Genomic DNA, 20,201 nt, shown 5'->3' with positions numbered 1-20,201 from the left:
CTACATGTAACAGAGGGTAATGGCTTTGAACCTGCAGAAGAAAGGACAACAATGGAAAATCTGTTTGATCCAGGTAATATCTGGAGTCAGCAACAATGTATCTTGGTTGCAAACAGTAGAGGAAACAGGGTAGAAGGAAATGTGACCTTCTCCATGTTCTGCAAAGCTAGTACTATTCTAGTTTAAAAGGTTGTTTGAAGTGACCATATCTTATCAAGACCCCCTTGGCCCAAAAATGACAGCATCTGGAACCCCTGTGCCCCTGAGCACGGCAGTCCCACACAGCCCCGTCTGCTGGCCTGTGGAAACATGTATTATGTAGGCCAACTCTTCAGAAAACTGAACCTAACCCTTCAATCACAAAACTATGTTATTATTTTCAGCAACTTTTTATAGCAAGCTTTCAAAGATGAGTGACAAGATTCTGTGCCCTCTGAACAGAGGTCATGGTGTAATTGGATCCTCCCTGGGTGAGTCAGAGGGACCAGTGTGAGCAGGTTGTTAAAGGACAGCATACAAAACACAAGCCTACCTTTTGTTTCCTATATAGTGGCTCAGAATCGGCAGTGTAGGAGCTAGCTACAGAGATACAGAGCTAGGAATTACAAGGCTCAGAAGTGGCTGAAGGAAAGCTGCAGGAGACAAAGTGTGGCTAAAGATTCAGACAGCCGATTATGCAACCTCAGGTGAACCAACACTGGGAGGGTGCCCTCAAGCTTCTCAAGAATGACAAAGCACCTGGCAGCCTATTTCCCCATCTCAGGTACCACAGCATGGTTAGTGACTCATCTTTGTGTGAGCTCTAGACAGACATGAAAGGCACCAGCAATGCATTCATAGGAAGCAGGTGTCTGAGATGACCAACTCATTAATGTTTTCATGAAGGATTTTTTTTTTTTTTTTTGAGACAGGGTCTCACTATTTAATCTAAGACCTCAGCCATGAACGCGCTGAGATCCAGATGCCTCTGCCTTCTAAGGGTTGGGATCACAGACATGCATCGCCATACTTGGTTTTCAATGAAAGATTGTAAATCTCAACTTTCCCCAGATCTGCATGGAGAACATTTTCTTTGGTAAACATAGCAGAAGAAAATTACTTCATCCCTATTATACATATATTTTTTTAAAGTTCCTGCTCCAGTCAAAGAGTCAGTGTGATGTGACCAGTGCTGGAAGACAACCACAGAAATCAAAGGAATTTAGAACCAGGGTCATAATTCTGTAATCAGGACCAGTGGTTACCACCAAGTATTTCCTGTTATCCTGTTCAGACTCCACATATCAACCAGCTGGCACATCCTACAGACGGCGTCTCCCTGAATCCCAGCCGTTGCCCAGCCTCATAGCCCAATCCTACTCTCCATCCAGGCTCATGATTTAGAAAATTTCTATGTTAAGATCTGGTTTTTCTTGTCTACAGAAAAGGTAACAGTTAGAAGAGGCACCTGACATGCATGCAGGGAACCGAGCCACCATGTAATCTTACATGGTGATAGGATTTAGAATTTCTTTCCCCTCTACTCACCTCTGAAACCCCATGCATCTCTCAAGAGCCATGGATTTTTTTTTCATTTTTAATTAACTTTATTACAAAAAAAAAAAAAAATGGAAGTGAGAAACATGACACACTGAAATGAACCAGGCCCAGAGTCTACCCAACTCAGTTAGGACAGCCATTCTGAAGCAGTGGAACGTCCTACTGGGTTTTACATTTTCACCATCAAGTATATTTTTAATGCACTTATTCACCACCAAAAAAAGAAGAAAAGAAAAATTCACAACAGAGTTAGAACTAGAAAACAATTAGCTTCATATCCTTTTTCATTAATGCATGTGTATTATCTGCATTTAGTCCTTCCTCGTGCCCCAACATTTAGGGTATGTTCTCTTTTTTATGTGTTATGCTGCACCCAAATGTGCATTTGTCTACATATATAACTGGCTATGCATTTGAAAGGTAACAGCGGCTTTTTTTTCTTTCTTTCTGAGATTGTATGATCTTGCTTAATGTTATACATCCTAAGTTCGTCCATTTCCTTGAAAATTTTATGATTGCATTTTTAGAGCTGATTAGAATATATATTTCCTTCACCAACTGATGGGTCTTTAGGATGATTCAGGCTTTTTGCTATAGTATATAGAGCAGCGATTCACATGGGGGTTCTCTAGATTCACGGTAGGATGGAGTTCTCTGGGTATATGCTTAGGATGGAATAGCTGGTCAGGTGGTAGTTCTATTTTTCAGTTTAACGACCTGCCTTCGATTTACTTTCTGTTTCTATTCCTCGCCCAAATCACTTTGCCTAGTGTCAGCTTCAACAAATATTTCTGGATTAGCTTGTTTGTTTATGCGATAGTCTCTCCAAGTAATGTGATCAGGCAGTAGGTGGCTCATGTAAAATTATCAGCACAGTGAGGAGGTGTTAGGGAACAAGGTTTCCCCCAGCATGGCCCCCTCTGATTTGTTTGCTGGAAGCAGGACTCATGTTTTCATCTGCATCACGGATGGACCAACTGGATAGAGGTCGCAGGTTTTAACCCAAAATTGCCCCTGTCTAATGAAATTAAAAATCTTCACAGCGGTACTCTTCTCTCTGTTCATCCAGGAAGCCATGCAAGAGCCTGCATTTACAGCCATGTTGCTCAGTTCTACACTGTTCGCCTGTGAGGCCCGGGAGTTCTTTGACACGCCTTACAGCAGGTTTGGTGGTTAAGGCTGACAGGGTTAGTAAATTAAAAAAATGCAGGACTCCAGGGTCAGTTTGAATTGCACATAAACAAGTCCCTTCGTATAGCCCTATTTTAAAAAATAATTTTTATTATCTGTATCTGTGTGCGTATATGTTTGCTGAGGACAGAAAAGGGTATCAGGTCCTCCCAAAATGGTGTTACAGATGGCCATGAGCCACATGATGTAGGTGCTGGGAACCAAACTCAGGTCCTCTAGAAAGATAGTGAAAGCCATCTTGCCAGCTACAATAAACACTCTTTTGGGATGTGTGTGTCCTGGGCAACGTTAGCAAGCAGTATCCCTGGCTTTGGTCCAGTGCATGTCAGTGGCATGGCCTTCTCCTCAGGTGTGAGAATTCTAAGCACCACAAGAGCAGGTCAAACAGGCTCTGGTGAAGCATCCATGGAAGAGTCATATGAACTCCTTATCTCTTACTTAAAGCATTTGTAAATGGTGTGTGTGTGTGTGTGTGTGTGTGTGTGTGTGTGTGTGTGTGTTGCGACAGTCTCATGACCTATCTCTGGCTGACCTGGAACTTGCTATATAAGCCAGGTTGGCCCTGAACTCTCAGAGATCCACCTGCCTCTGTCTCCCAAGTGTTTGAGCTAAAGGTGTGTGATGCAAAGCCTTTTCTAAAAGTTTCTATTGCCAGGCATAATGGCGCACTACTTTAATACCAGCACAGAGGAGACAGAATCAGGGGAGTCTGTGAGTTCAAGGCCATCGTGTTCTACAAAGAGTTCCAGGATAGCTAGGGATACATAATAAGGCCCTGTCTGAAAACAAACAAACAAACAAACAAAAAACAGAAAGTGCTTTTGTTTACAATCCTGCAGAAAATAAACCTATAGCAAGATGGCAAAACAGCAATCGTCACTGAACATGGATGATAGATATGCTTATAAGGCTTATCTTGCCATCCCTCCAGTTTTATGAATCTTTTGACAGTTTTCATAATTTAAAAGTTTCAAATAAAATAGAGCTATCAAACTCAGGGTGGAGATGGTGACCATTTCTCCCAGAGACGTAAAATCATTCCAGGATCAGAGAGAGGCAACTGACACACTTTGCAAAAGCAACATTGACTCACAATACCCACTGGCAAGTCAGTCACAGACAGGCCCTTAACCTCCAAGGTGGTGGAGGTAGGGCAGGGTGTCCCTAAGTGTACAATTGGTCCCAAAATAAATGCCCAATTGAAGTTTGCTGGGCTCAGTGAATGAATGATTTGAAGTGTGTCTTTACCTCGGTGCCTCAGGTTTGCGATTTTGCTGTCTCTGTCTTAAAGGGATGGACAAAAAATTCACATGGGAGTTACCAGTATAGAAGAATTAATACTACAGGGAGAAAATGACTTATCTAGAGAAATTCCTGCCTTTTGATTTCTGCTAGTGTGAAGAATATATCCAGAAGGTTTCACTACATGTCTGCAGTCAGATCTGCCTGGCAGTGGATGTGACCTGCAGCTTGAATCAGGCATGAAATCCAGAGGCCTGGTGTAAACCTGACTCTTCCATGTGTTTCTGTTGTGACCTCAGCCATTTCCTCCATATTGAGTGTTATTTTGCTCAAGACTATTTCCCAGGCACCATTAAGAACAAACACCACAGGTCTGGCTCAGGTCTGGACTTAGGTGAGGCAGACAGAGTGACTCACTCACTGGCTTTCCAGTCAGCCGTGTGCCTGCTGTGAGCTGGATCAGAACACACTCTCTCCCACTCAGACCTGGAGCTGAGCAAATGCTACCAACTCTTCACAGACACTCTATCTGGAATACTCTGGGATATTCTGGGACCAGAGTCTGATACTAAATTAGACACCTCAGTTAAAGACTAAATATACTAGAAGTCTAAATCCATTCCAGAAGAATAGAAAGGCCAAGGCAGGATCATCTTTTGTGTATATAATTAGTTATCCTACAAGACAATAATGGGAAGCGTCTTTATAATGCAAATAAATTGGCTTTGTGCAAAATACTATTTTAAAGAGTAACAACCTTTTCTTCCTTTGCTGGGGGATATGAGCCAAACTCTACTGCATATCCATAAACCCTTTGAATCTACATGTTCAGTGTAACTCTTGAGAACAATAAGAGAGACTACATGACTAATTTAAAGAATCGAAATAGCAGAAACAGTATTCGAAAGTCTGAAAAATTAGAGCAGCATCTCTAGTCTGCCCCCATGAAATTCAAATGCAGAAATCAGGTTTCTACTCTCAAAACCTCCATCCTGGAAGCAGCTTTCCTGCTTGCTTATAGGACGATGGCAACCCATCACGTTATTTTTTTAAGGATCATTTTTAGAAATGAGGTGGCCTCGAGAATGGCTTGGGAATGAAGGGATGCGTGGTTGGTGACTTGGCAGCTCTTAAATAGCTTTGGCACCGTATGATACAGGGCCTACACTGTGTCAAACCAGTGCAATTGGACCACTGAAGGCAGAGCTGAGGATTTCATGTCTCCTGCAGCTGTTTCCTTCATCATGCATTTGGTTGAAAACTGCTTGAAGAGGCTGACCAGGAGACTGGCAGAGGAGGGAGGGGGACGAGGGGAGATAACGGGGTTGGGGATAAATATGAGCAAGTACAGGGATGCATATACAAAATAGCACAACAAAACCATTAGTCTGCATGCCAATCTAAAAGGTTAATAAAAGAAAAATGACATGAAAACAAGAGTTGTCTGCTTAAAAATATTGCCTGTCTCAGAAGAAAAGAGAGAAAGAAAGAAAGAAAGAAAGAGAGAAAGAAAGAAAGAAAGAAAGAAAGAAAGAAAGGAAGGAAGGAAGGAAGGAAGGAAGGAAGGGGGGAACCCTGCATGATTAAATAATTAAAATACTGGGAAGGTAAACTGAGAGAAATTGATTTGCTATCTGAAAATTGAAAAAAAATCTTAATGGGGCCTTGGCATGTGAATGAATGATAGTGTGCTTATTTAATACATGTAAGACCCTGGGTTCAATTCCCAGCACACACACCAAAAATAAAACATAATGCAGTAAAAACTGGAAATTGCATGGAATGCTGGCGGTATAGCTGAGTGGGTAAATGCATGGCTAGCATGCATGACGCCTAGTGTGCCATCCCAGCATGATCTTCCCTGTCAAACAAACAAACAAACAATCCATACAAAAATTAAAATCAAATGATCCAAAAACAGAGATGCTTATCTCAGTCATAATTGGAGAAATGAATTAAACAGAACTTTCTCAACTCTCTGTTAATCAGTTGAACTAGCCTCCTCCTAGTCACTCCTCCTGCCTCTATTCATGCAAATAGGATCATTCACTCATGTCTTTCCACTCCGGAAAGCTGCCATTGGCTTCTAGCTTGCTTTATAGGTACATTTTAACATTTGTTTCCATATGCAACTTTCTAGAGTCTCTAGTTATAATGTCCTAGAAATCCTTTCATGGAAATACACTACGACATGATTCTCTGTACTGTTTTATAGTAGAGCTGGTGTTTGGTTAGCTAGTTAACTTGTGAACATTTAGATTGTTAGCCACATTTTTCTGATATAATAAGACAGTAATAAATCCTATTAACTCCTCATTTTTATTGTGTGGAAGCATTCAAAGGGGATACCAATAGATAATGTTTAAATTGAAAGTACATTTTATTATTTGTTTATTTTGTATGTGCACTTGTGTGCATGTGTGCACAACCACATGCCACTGTGTGTGCAAGTAGGGGTCAGAAGGAAAGTTGAGGGACTTGTTTCTCTCTCTCCACCATATGAGTACTCCAACTGAGCTCAGGTTCTCAGGCTTGGCAGCAGGTGCCCCTATCTATGAGCTGTCTTGCCATCCCTCAATAGATAACCTGTAAAATTAATAGCTACTTCCAAATTGCCTACCAACCTAGCTGCAAGGGATCCCATGGATGAGTGTAAGATGACCCATTTTTTCATACCTTGACAATATGTACTTTTACATTCTCTATACTGTCCCATTGATGTAATTGCCTTCTTGAAGACTTGGACCTTTCCTAGTTTCTGAGAAATTCTTGACCATTTTTAACTGTTTCTTTCAATATTATTCTCTCCATTTTTTTACTTATAAATGGTGGGACTTTTGAATATATATACATATTTACACATACATATTAATGTATATATAATCCAATTTCCCTTTTATATTTACCCACATTATATACTGCCTCATGAGGGAGTTCCTTGGTTCAGTATTCCAACTCTCATATCTCATATCTCTTACAGGCCTTTGGTTCTCACAGTGGATGCTAGAAGGAGCCTTGAGCCAGGCGCAGCTCCACTGCTGTCACTACCAGGGCTTAGCATGCTTGTGTGGAGTTATCTGAGAGCTGTTGTCTGACAATCTTGGGGGATCCAGGTTCTGGCAAGCACATCCTCAACTCAAATAAAAAGAAATGCTTCAGACTAAACCAGATGCTTCAAGCAATTAGTGGAAGCCTACAGAGATTTATGCAAGAGACAGAGATTGAGGCAAGAATCACTGAGCAAGAACACTTCATTGCAGATCATATCAAAACTATGCTTACCCTCCAAGAACTGAAACTCTCCCCAGCTCCACTGGCTGAGATATGTCTCTTCCAGGATACTCCATAAAGCAGCAGTTCAGATGGGGTTTATTGGATATACCTGGTACCCACTAAACTTGCCTTTTGAGACTATCAACTAAAACCCAGTGCTGAGAGGAGTCACACAGCCAGTGGCTGGTCTGCAAATTTGAATTAAAACCTTTCCAAACTACAAAGCTGGGGCCTAATGAGCTGCCTGGAGAGAATTGCTCAGTACAGGGATGACAAACCAGAGATTGTTATCAGATATCATCCCTCTCTGCAGCACCCCAAAAGATAAAGAATTAATGTTTTTGTCTTATTTAAAACAAAAACAAGGGCCTGAGACTCTGAGGACAAATACTTGCCTAGCATGTAACAGGCCTTGGCCCTGGGTGAGAATAAGACAAAGAAAGAGAGAAGGAAGGAAAGAGGGAATGAGGGAGGAATGGGGAAGAGAATGAGAGAGGAAAGGAGGAAGGTAGCAAGGGACAGGGAGAGGGGGGTGAACAAGAGAAGAGGGTGAAAGACAGGAAGAGGCAGAGAACAGAGATTCATTGACATGGAGTTTCTTTCCCACTCTAAACTGAGTCAAAGTCTAGAAACCTCCAATGCAAATAGTTCTAGACTATTACCAGAAAGGTCCTGGAAGCATTCTCCAGAACAGAAACCAGGCGATTTGGCTCAATGAACATGCTCCACAATTAACCAGAAAGCCTCAGTTTCCTAAGAGGAAATTGTATAGTCAGCAAGGTGAATACAATTCATTGTTCTGATCTTAGAAGGCTTGGATTCTTTGAAAATCACATTGCTTTCATCCCTGCCGAGTTTGCTTTGTATCCTAAGGATGTTCCTGCCAATGGATCACATACTAAGATGTCTTCTCTGAAATGCTCTAGTGTGTTTCCTCTAGTTATCTCCTATAAGAGCAGAATCCAAAACAACAGAAATGTCAATATACTAAAAACTCCCTTAGACTGAAATTAGAAGGACAGTTGGTAATAATATGACTTCTTCAGAGTGTGTAAGAGGTTGTTATAGTTACCATAGGTTCTTGTTTGCTTGTGTTCCTGGAGATGTTTGTTTGTTTGTTTGTTTTTAAAGATAGGGTCTCACTATGAGGCCCTGGCTAGCCTGGAGCTTACTATAAAGATCATGCTGGTTGTAGACTCTCATAGATCTACCTGCCACAGTCTCCCAAGTGCTATGACTAAAGCCTATACCATCAAGTCAGGCCCAAGTTTGCCACGTTTCCTTGAATAATTAAAGGCTGCATTGTGCTAATCTGAAGAAAGCACCTCAGAAGAAAGCAACTCAGAAGTTTCCCATAACCTGGTATCAGAAAAGACCTTCCTAGAATTGGAAGGAGGCTGTGAGAGACACTTTAGAACAGCCGTTCTCAACCTTCCTGATGCTGTGACCTTTTAATAAAGTTCCTCACGTGTGGTAACCCCCAACCATAACACTATTGTCTTTGCTTCTTCATAACTGTAATTTTGCTAGTTATGAATTGTAATATAAATATCTGTGTTTTTCCAAAGATCTCAGGCAACCCTTGTGAAAGGGTTGTTCAATTCATAGGGGGTCATGACTGACAGGTTGAGAACCACTGTTTTAGAGTATTGGAAAGAAAAACAACTGAATTTACTGATCACAAGCAGACAACAAATCGACAACCGCCTTAACTAAGGAACCCATAAGTTGGCAGCATACGTTGTATTTATTTTGTTGATGAACACAGCTTCAGTTTTCACAGTTGGGTTTTTTAGTTTGCTCTAAAGATGTATCAAAGAGTACTTAGGAAAACATTATTTGATTATAGCTTGCTTTTGAAAATATGTGTGTTTTGAAATATATAACACATGCTAGAAAGTGACATTGTGGTTTAAATTCTTGGATAGGCATCAAATCTAGAGTTTCTGTAATGGAATGTGTTATTGTAGTCTTATGTTTTCAGGTGATGCTTGGTAAAGAAATATGTGCTTTGCTTTGGTAACAGGACATAGATGAATAAGCTGTAACTGACATAAAAACTTCCTCCTTCTAGCTAATGTTCATAGTTCCAGAAAGTACCATGGAGGCTTCTAGAGGAGAAAAGTTATTAATGGTGTTACCCAACAGTGAGTCCTAAATGCTACATACAATAGCTATCTGCCAGGCAAGATGGACCCACTGGTGACGTGGGTGTAGTGACATGAGAGATATGGAGGTAACCAACCGACATCAGATTGAGTTTGAAAACTGCTCCATAGGAAGGTATTTATGTCTCATACTATAAACATGATCAAAAACCCACAACTAGAGAGTTTATAGGCCCGAGAGTGAAGCTATTATTGTTAGCCTACTAAGTGGATATGTTGTCAGACAGACTCTAAGTATTTATGCTTAGACACATAAATCAGTGCTGCCTTCAACCTTGCCCAGGGAAACCTCTCTTTACAGCAGTCATCAGTTCATACAGTGACCTATAAGTGGTCCAAAAGCCGAGAATAAACCACTGTTGAGTCCTCCGGCCTAAATACAGCATCTTTTCCAACACCTACCTCCATGGCTCAGGAGAGCACTGAGGAAGGAGGGGCAGAAAGAGTTTAAGAGCCAGAATATGGGAAAGGGGACTGTAAAAAGATGTCTTCTGGACATGACACAGCCATGAACTTACTGCAGCCATGGTTACCCTTACGAGACCAAGCCAACAAGATCAGTCAACATTACATTACAGAGACTGACGGTACAAAAAAGAAAGAAAAATAAAGAAAATGAGGAGATATGAGGGGGTTGGCTGTGTGAGGTGTCTAGAAGGCAGTTTGGGTGCGTATGACCAAGATACTCTGTATGCACGCAACTGACGATGAATAAAGGATATTCTATTTTTTAAAATATGTGTACTTTACTCCTGCACTAAGAGGATTGCCGCAAAGGCAATAGCAATCTGGACTATATGGTGAGTTCTAGGCTAGCTTGGGCTACAGTGTAAGGGCATCTCAAAAAATAAAATGGAAAAGGAGAAGAAGAAATGCATGGTGTAGCATCAACTATCCACTTACCTGATCCCAATACACTTTTGTCCTAATAGGTAATAAAATATACCTTAAAAAATCAGTTAAGTACTTTTTCTTCAAAAACAAAAATAGATTAGGCAAGCCTGGGGAAAGATCACCCGGAGACAACTAGCAGTCATAATCATAAATTCATGTAGAAAATGAAAAGGTTTGAAAGGCAGAATTAAAAGGACCAGGAAGTAATTGAATTTTCTCAAAGAGGAGTTCTTTATCCAGATCAAAGGAGTTGATACCTAATTATGTTTAAACTGTCCCAAGGGAAAGAAACTCTGGAACTATGTATGTATGTATGTATGTATGTATGTATGTATGTATTGAGATATTGAGACAAGGTCTCATGTAGCTCAGGTTAGCCTTGAACTCACTATGTAGCCAAGGATGACCTTGAATTTCTGATCCTTTTCCTCTTCCCTCTACCTCTAAAATGTTGGGATTTGGCTTACTTTCCAATGGCTGTGATAACACACCATAAGCAAATAAATTATAAAAGGATGTGTTTAATTTGGGGCTTATAATTCAGAGGGTGAGAGTCCATGATGGCAGAGAACAGGCATGATGGGAGGAAGAGCTGAGAGCTTACATCTTGATCCACAAGTTGCAGGCGGAGAAAGGCCCGGAATGATGTGAGTGTCTTGAAGCCTCAAGACCCACCCCCAGTGACACTCCTCCTTCAATGAGGACACACCTCCTAATCCTTCCCAAACAGTGTCAGCAACTAGGAACCTAGTATTCAAACATTTGAGCCTATGGGGGCCATTCTCATCAAACTGCCACAAAATCATAGGTGTGCACTGCTACACCTACCCTGGAACTATGTATGTATGTATGTATGTATGTATGTATGTATGTATGTATGTATGTTCGTATGCCTTGCAAGCACCTACCAACTGACTTACATTCCTGGTCTTGAGTTATTTCCTGGTCTTCATGCTAATGTCTTTTTAAAAAAGATCTTATGCTTATTTTATTTTAAAATATTTATTATTTTTAATGTATGTGTGGGTAAACCTTCATGAGTATATGTTCACTTCATTGTGCAGGAACAGGTGAATACCATGAGAGGGAATTGAATCCTCTGGAACTAGAATTATGGGCAGTTGTGAGCTGTCCTGTCATGGATGCTGGAGACTGAACTTGCCTCCCTTAGATGAGCAGCAAGCACTTTTAACAACTGAGACATATCTCCAGTCCCTTCAAGTTAATATTATTTTTTAAAGATTAACTGTCCTTTGAAGTTCTAAAAGACATTATAGTGTGTGTGTGTGTGTGTGTGTGTGTGTGTGTGTGTGTGTGTGTGTTTAGATGCACATGCTTATGCACCCGAGTGTGCAGATGCTTGTATGCCTGAGTTCCCACATGCTATGGAGGAGAGAGAGGGGGAGAGAGAGAGAGAGAGAGAGAGAGAGAGAGAGAGAGAGAGAGAGTAAGACGGAGGACAACTTTGAAGGATTGTTTCTCACCTTCCTGGCTTCTGTGCTACCCAGAAGGTTAAGCTCAGGTCCTCCTGCCCTCACAACAAGCACACATCTGATGACCTATCTTGCTGGACCTTCATGTTTATTCTTGATTCCTGCTTTGCTTGTTCCATTTTCACTTATGTCTGCTGTCACCTCCACAGAGTTGGTTGTCCTGGAAAGTGATAATCTTGCCTGCCATCTTCCTTAAGATTGAGATGCTCAATAGACTGTATTCTGTGCCAGGGGCTGTCAGACTGCTAGGGGAAATCATTCCTTTGGTTGTGGTCGGCAGTTTATGGTCCTATCTTCTGGTTGGATGTTAGGGAAAGTCTGGTACCCCATGGCTGTAGCCAGTCACATAACATATGGCCATGCCTATCTAATTTGGGTTCTCTACCCACAATTCCTACCTAGAGGATAGAACTTTGTCATTGTTTGGTTCCCAAGGCAGAGGAAAGAGCATCTGTTGAGGATGAGTTGCCTGCTTCTCTTGCAGCAGTGACCTCAGGGACCCACATGCTGAGGAACCAGACACATTCCTGTGCCCCGCTTCAGGGTTGCAGCAATTCTGACACCTTTTTGCCATTTTAGTGACACTATTCTGGGCAAGTTTTAGATGCCATGTCCTGTCTTCGAATCAACTGGGTTTATACTCCATACTTAGGATTTATCCCAGTTTCTGACTCACTGAAGAAATCGCTTCTTATTTATGACCACTAATGGGGGCCCTTGCAATATCCCCAGCCCACCATCCCGACACAGGATGAGGTTCCCTTGTCCATCAAACCACAAAGTAGCTAAACCTCCCCCAGAGCTGTGGCATTCAGCCCCAGCTGCATGGTAGAATCATCTGAACAGCTTTTAGACACATAAGGACATAAGACGAGTATTTTGATTGAGGTAAATGATTGGGAATGTGTATGCATTGCCATGGTTAGTTCATTTTAAAAGATCTCTAGCTTTTGGTAAACACTACTTAGAACAGCAGAGCTGATGACTCCCGAGAGGTTGACACCAGCTTGGAACCACCTGTCAGCCTCACCAGCTGGAACTTTTCCCATCAAAGCCTCTGGCCTCTACCTCACACTTCCTCCCACACATGCATATTAAAGGGATGGATAGCTGATCGTTAGTCACCAGGAGATAATTAACATTTTTGTTATATCTGTGTTGCTCATCAAATACCACTCTGCTTACAGATTATTCAAAGCTTTCTTGAATAGAAAGCTTTTCCCATGTGACCAGACCTTGCTCTGATTGGCACACTTTCCTGACATCTCCATTGTATTTAATATTATCTAATGATGCTTATTTTCCAGTGTGTAGGTTGGGAGACCAACCTGTAATAAAGAAACAATGTAAAAACATCTCTTGGTTAATTCTATCTTCTGTTTCTTATTTGTTATTTTATTTATTTACAAATGTTGTCCCCCTTCCCAGTTTCCCCTCCGCAAGCCCCCAGTCCCATTGTATGTTTTCTAGTCTTCAATACACCTTGTTTTGTTCTAAGTAAAAAAATCAAGAATGGATGGAAAAGAACTGAATGGATTCTGAATATGAATTAACTTTAAGAACAGCTCATTGCTGTACAAATGATCCAGCTGAAATTTGTATTAGTCACTCTTCAAGATCTATAACTTTAAAGGGGAGTGTGGTGCTCTGTAGCACTAAGATGTGTTTACTGTCTGTGGGACTTACAGTCTGGGCCTCTGTCATGATCTTGTGAGGTTCTTGTAGCAGATCATCCAGTCTCTTCCAATCTTACAGTGGCCCTTTCTCCAGCCAGGGGGTAGAAAACACCAAGCTTTTCAGGCCAAGTGGATATTGTGTAGGGCAAAGTACAGGCAGAAAGTCAATTCTGTGAAGAAGAAAAGAAGGCTAGGGTTGTATAGAAGGAACTTGATTATTGTTCACAACAACAACAACACACACACACAAGACTAAAGTCCGGACAACTGAAAAAAAAAATGTTGGAAATTGGTTGAGGTGATCGACTACTAGTATGAGGTTTGGATTACCTGTGGATAGTCAGTGTGCATGACTAGTGAAGAGAGTACCAGCCCACCTGAACACTGGCTTGGAGAATTATTCAATATTCTCTTCTTTTAGCCAGTTTGGTTTCCTATCAAAAAGTAGTTCTTAAACAACAGAGCAGTTGTAACAGTATGGTGGGATTTGCCGTGGGCCCAGTCCTGAGCTACAGATATCCAACTTCTCATAGTGTTCTCACACAGTAGAGAAAGGTGGCCAGTTTAGCAGTCTGTGCTCTTAATGGTACTTAACTCACCCACGAGGACTCCACTCTCATGACAGACCTGACTTTTCATAGGCCGAAGCTCCAAATCTACTAGAGATTAGATATCTACATCTGTTCTTATTATAAGGGAGGGGACACAACCAGGCCCCAACACCCACCAAGCCAGTGTTGGATGCCCAAGGCCCACCAAACTATGACTCTGTTAGCTAGAAATAATTAGAGCGGAGGAGACAAGGAGGAAGGAATGTTGACTGGAAAGACTCTCTGGGTGGGAGATGGGAAAGTGGTATTTTGGCAGGACATGGGATGCGGGGGTGGCATAAATTAAAAGGAAACCTTTAGAACTAAGAAAATAAACAAAGCTAGAAAATACTGGCAAGAGAATTGACAGACATTAGGAGAAAAAGGAACAGACCCATATTCAGAGGAATAGTTCTAGGTCTAACTAAATACCTTTATTTTTCCTTGATAAGAACCATTTACACAAATGGGTACACATATGTGTGTGTGCATGTGTGTGTTGTGTTTGTGTGTGTGTATGTATGTGTACATGTGTGCATGTGTTGTGTGTGTGTGTTGTGTTTGTGTGTGTGTATGTATGTGTACATGTGTGCATGTGGTGTGTGTGTGTGTGTGTGTGTGTGTGTGTGTGTAGTCTCCAAAGGTTTTCTTTGTTATACCAGGCTCTTACCCGTAACACGTCATCCCAAGAAGCCACTATGTTTTTGCTACACTGGAATTCTGTAATCCTCATAAACAACCACTTCCCCTTATCCACGTGCTCCTTAAGGGGAGGGCTGGCCACTCAGTGCTCTGGTGTGTCTCACTGTTTCACTGCCTCATGTATTTGCTCATCCACTCATGGCTGTGACAATTCAAGCACTTACAACACGTGCAATTTTTGGGAGTCATGTGATCCGCCCTTCAGTGACCTGAAGCTGAATAGTAGGTTAAGAATTTAGCCAGCGGTCCTCTAGACAGCACCAGCTACTTCATAAGTGTTCATATGAACATCATGGGAACATACTTATTCTAGTGTGTATCATCCCTAAACTTACGCTGTAAACAGACAAAGATCCCAAACATGCTTCACCCAGTCTTGAACTGTGTCTAATGAGCTGATGCTTGCTTGGGAATCTACATGTTGGCATAGTCTATCAGGAAGTGAGGCCACAAGTATGTTACTGCTTACTTTCTGTTCAGACTCTGGTGCTCCCACCTCTCAAAAGCTACGAGATACAGCTGTATCTGAGGAAAGCCACCCCTGAGCTGAGCCAACTCAGCAGGCTCACCTACTTAGTCTAACTTCAATTTAACAGTAACCAAATGGAGTCTTTCTAAGACTTCGGACTTGGGGGTCACACTCTCCCTGGTGAATCGCTATTGTGTTTGGTCTGCCTTGCCTGCACTCACCACCATTTTAGACAGCACATGAGTCTGACTCAAAAAAAAAAAAAAAAAAAAAAAAAGAAGAGCAAAGTCTGCACAAAGGCTTTAAAGCATGCCACACACCCACTTGAGGAAAATCCCTGAAACACTCAACTGTCTCAGTGTCCAAGGTGAGGATCCATTTCTCTGTTGCCATCAATAAACAGATCCAGTGAACATACTCATCAAGATTGGGGCGGGGAGCCGGGCGGTGGCGGCGCACGCATTTAATCCCAGCACTTGGGAGGCAGAGGCAGGCAGATTTCTGAGTTTGAGGCCAGCCTGGTCTACAGAGTGAGTTCCAGGACAGCCAGGGGCCAGGGCTACACAGAAAAACCCTGTCTCGAAAAAACGAAAAACCCCAGAGAACGGAAAAAAAAAAAAAAAAAAAAAAAAAAAGATTGGGGCGGGGAGGGAGCAAGCAAAGATTTGCAAATATCAAAATATCTCCCAGGCATGCAGGTTATCCTTGAGCAAAAGTGTGGGTGCAAAACTAAAAGTCAAGTCATTTATAGCTTGATGTCTTCCATGGTATAGTTAGCTATGCCCAGATGCTGTGGGAGGGAAGAAGCCTGGAAGAAGACTGCCAACAAGGCATGTGAAGGCTTTATTAAAGGCTTTTGGTGACTCTGGGTGACATAATGGGACACAGGCAAATCCCTCCACACACAGTCTATTCTTTGTGAGGGTAATTCTCACCCACTGTTATACTGAGAGCCCCTTTGGCGGCATCCTAGTTTGCCTTCTATTGCCACGAAAGACAGCATAACCAAAAGCAACTTGTGGGGGCGGGGGGGAGTTTATTTCCCCTTTACAGCTTGTAGTCCATCATCTGGGGAAGTCAATGCAGGAACTGAAGCAGAGGCTTCTTACTGGCTTGCTCATCTTGCTGTGTAATGTAACCCAGTATCATCTGCTAGGGATGGCACCACCCACAATTTAGCCCTCCCACATTAATCATTAATTTTTTTTAAAATGTCCCACAGACAGGCCAATCCTATAGAGGCATTTTCTCAGTTGAGGTTCCTTCTTTTCAGAGGACTCTAACCTGTGTCAAGTTGAAAACAAATAGATATATAAATGATAAATGATAGATAGATAGATCATAGATACATAGATAGAAATATAGATAGATCATAGATACATAGAAATATAGATAGATGATAGATAGGTAATAGGTAGATAGATAGATAGATAGATAGATAGATACATAGATACATAAATAGATACATAGATAGATACATAGATAGATACATAAATAGATACATAGATAGATACATAGGTAGATACATAGATAGATACATAGATAGATAGATAGATAGATAGATAGATAGATAGATAGATAGATACAGAGATACAGAGATACAGAGATAGAGATAGATAGATAGATAGATAGATAGATAGATAGATAGAATCAGCACAGGCAATCAAACCTGAAACCTACTCACATTGGCACAAATGCACTGTGTATGGTATGGGTTCAGCAGAGACATGAGAGAAGGCTCACTTTAAAAGCCTTTCAAAAGTTGTTTTTGAATTGCTAAAGAGCCAGGCTCAGAGAGGCAGAAATGGATGTCCTTGGAAGCCCTGCACAGGGGCAGCGTGGACCCTTCACGTCTGGCAGGGTTCTGAGCTGCACTGCAAGCTCACCATGAAACAGTAAGATCTGAAATGGAAACTCACAGAGCCTGGGGAGCCACAGCAGGTGCTGAAGGCACTGGGCTACTTGCATGAACTTACAAGAAGGAATTCTTTGTTGAATGAGTCCTTGGTGAGTCCGCTGGAGGCTGTTCATTTACTCTGAGCATCCTGTAAGTACGGAGCAGGTCCATTGCTGCATCGGATGGAACTTTCAGGGATTTCACTTATGCATATTCTGGAAGTCTAAAAAACCTCAGTGTACCCAAAGTCTGGCTCTACGCTGTCAGTGTGCTCCCATTTAAACAGCTACAGTGTCTGTGTAGCTTTCTCTGGAAGGCCCATCCATTTTAAAATAGCCCAATTCTTAGATGCAGGCAACCATTTCAAATTTAAAACCCCATAAGCCAAGCAAGCATACTGTGTATCTGATATGCCCTGCTTATGGCTGGTTTGAAGCAACTTGTGCCTTATGTGTGGATGTATTTCACATGTCTATTTCCTGATGATTCTCAACCCATTGACAGGTTCTGTCATACATCTGACTCCTGAATTCCACAAGGATAAAACTATGGGTTTCTTGCTTGTATAGATGCCACCCTGGTCCCATGCCTGGGTGAGTAAGATTGCTGTTTCTTTCTTGACATCATAGTCAAAAAAAAGGAGGCGTGGACGATATCCTGAGAGTCTTCTACCAGTAAACAGATACTTTGAGGTCTTGGTTTTATATGTCTCAAATTGCAAAGGGAGAAGGATTTATGTTGCCCAAACTGACTCTTTCTAAGTAAAACTGAGCAGCCAATGACAACACCCAGTGGTCATCCAGCTTGGACAGGAATCATGATTGGCACTGTCCCTACCAATGTCTTCTTGGTCAGTTTTTGAGAACATAGAGGCCTCCCCTAAGCTTCTATATCTCTAGGATGTTGTTGTATAGGACTATCCTCCAGGTCAAATTGGGGCCATCTTCAGGAGTGCAGTTGAGCAAACTCACTAAAGATCATCAAAGCTGGGTTTGATGACTGTTGATCTTTCTTGGGAGGAGGGGTCAGGGAATGTCCTAGGACCCTCATCTGAGTATCTAGTCACCCCTCCCAACCAGTTGGATGCAATTTGGCTCTAACACTGTACATCTTCAACATCTCTAGGAGATGCTAGTATTAATAGAAGGAAGGGTGAAGGGAAGACACAGATCTTCCAGGGTGGCTAGTTTAAGCCAATCTGTTCTCCTGCCAAAGCCCCACCTATTGCTCTGTAAATAAGCCTAATAAACTCATTGGTTCCCCTGAGTGAAGAATGGCAGAATTGTACCTCCGTTTGACATTAGAACCTTAGAAGGAGGAGTAGACATTGTTATGTCTCCCCCTTGGGAAGTAATTTCAGCTATAGATGACCTCTGCTTTCACACTATGCCTCCTCCTACTACTAAAGTTTATTTTTAAACACATCAATGTGATAAAAATTCTACAATATTCCATAAGTAAGGAAAAGAACTAGTAGTCATCAGTTTCTGGGGGAAGCTAATTGCCTCGTAGGGTTCCAGCAGGCAGGGATGAGGAGGGCATGGGCAGGCTGCCGCTCTTAGGCCTGTCCATCTGCTCAGCTAACTTACACTCTGACCCAGCATTTAACATGAATGTTTAAGTCACTACAGTCTCCTTTTCTTCCTCTAAATGACAGTGTTTCTCAGCCTTGCTAAGATTTCATGTCACACAGCTCATTCATGGAATGGCACCAATGCTCTTTGTAGCCCTGTCTACCTACCCACAGCAGGGACAGAGGAGCATGCCTGTGACTCGGGATTGAAGGCCTGAGCACTGACCAAGCCTTGCATCACTGGCTGCTGTGTAAGCCCTAGTTTACTGATCTGTATAACAGAGGCAAAAGTGGAACAAAAATAACTTGGGCTGGCCCCTTCGCCTCTCAGGAGAGGAATTCAAAAGGCCTTAAAAAAAAAAAAACAAAAAAAAAAAAACAAAAAAAAAAAACTTTTCAGTTTTATATACATTCAAATCCTTTTGCAAGCCAAGCACACATGATAATCCCCAAACACCTAAAGACTAGAGTAAACCTTGTTGGGGGCCAACTTTTAGCAGAAAGCGGCTATCAGCTTTGCAGCCATCTTGAGCCATATACCCTGACATGAGACTTGTATTACAATAGCCTACAACAACTGAGCACACTCTGATACCCAGGACTTTCCTTGGGTGTGTGAGATTAAAGGTATGTGACTTAAGAGTGTGACCTAGAGATCAGATTTAGAGACAAGACCTAAGGGCATGATTAAAGGCGTGACCAAAAGGCATGGCTTAGAAGTGAGACATATAAAGGCGAGAGGCAGACAGAAGAGAGATCAGAGAATCAGACACTTTAGAGAGTACAACTTGGAGAACAATTTGGAGTAACAGAGATTCAGACACTAGGAGTAGGAGTAGACATTAGACACTCGGAAGAGAACAAGAAGGAGTACAACTAGGAACTAGGAACTAGGAACTCAAGACTTGGGACTTAGACTAGGAAGAGAGAACTGAAGAATAAACGGGATTGAATCACACTCTGTCTGGTCTTCATTCTTCGAGTCCGTCCTCACTCTCTCTCTTGCTGAACCCCAACCCTCGGACCAGAGCAGTAGCTTGGGCTGGGATACAGTGGCTGCCAAGCTCGGAGTGGAGAGAGCCTCAACATTTTAGGCCGCCCAAAGTGAGCCAGCCTAGGCCCCAACATTTTTTGTCACTCAAACGTGGGGCAGCCCAGGCCTCAACATTCAGCTCAGGCCTCGACAAAACCTTCAATGTCTAACATATCAGAGAAAGGTTACATACTATATTGATATCCCCCCCCCACACACACACACACTTCTTCCTTTCATTATTTCTGGGGGAAAATGAACTGTGAAGTCTTCCCTGGAACAGTGGGTATTTTGCTCTCTGCTAACTATCTCCCTGCTTTGGAGGACATCTTAATTTCCCTCTGTATCTCCTCTCCCATCCCACTCCTTGCTCTGAAGTGACTCTAGTTCCAGGTTTAGGTACTTGGTCTGGACCTGAAATATTGCTGACACAGTGATGGGCACATGCCCCGGGTTGGATA

At 42.1% G+C, this 20,201-nt stretch overlaps 1 protein-coding gene across 4 annotated transcripts in view; it reads right to left on the bottom strand.

Moving 5' to 3' along the window:
• Positions 1-20,201, bottom strand: part of Ccdc112 (coiled-coil domain containing 112) — a 132,133-nt gene that overhangs the window by 95,889 nt on the left and 16,043 nt on the right. For all 4 annotated transcript variants that reach the window (XM_076912676.1, XM_076912675.1, XM_076912673.1 and 1 more), the window contains one exon: positions 13,487-13,646. In XM_076912676.1, coding sequence (XP_076768791.1) covers positions 13,487-13,504 — 18 coding nt within the window. In that variant the 5' untranslated portion in view covers positions 13,505-13,646. The remainder of the gene's footprint in view (positions 1-13,486; positions 13,647-20,201) is intronic.

The sequence above is a fragment of the Arvicanthis niloticus genome, chromosome 14 (assembly GCF_011762505.2).
Source record: "Arvicanthis niloticus isolate mArvNil1 chromosome 14, mArvNil1.pat.X, whole genome shotgun sequence".
NCBI classification, from domain to species: domain Eukaryota; kingdom Metazoa; phylum Chordata; class Mammalia; order Rodentia; family Muridae; genus Arvicanthis; species Arvicanthis niloticus.
The sequence above is the reverse complement of the archived record's forward strand: the minus strand, read 5'-3'. Positions and strand labels throughout refer to the sequence as shown.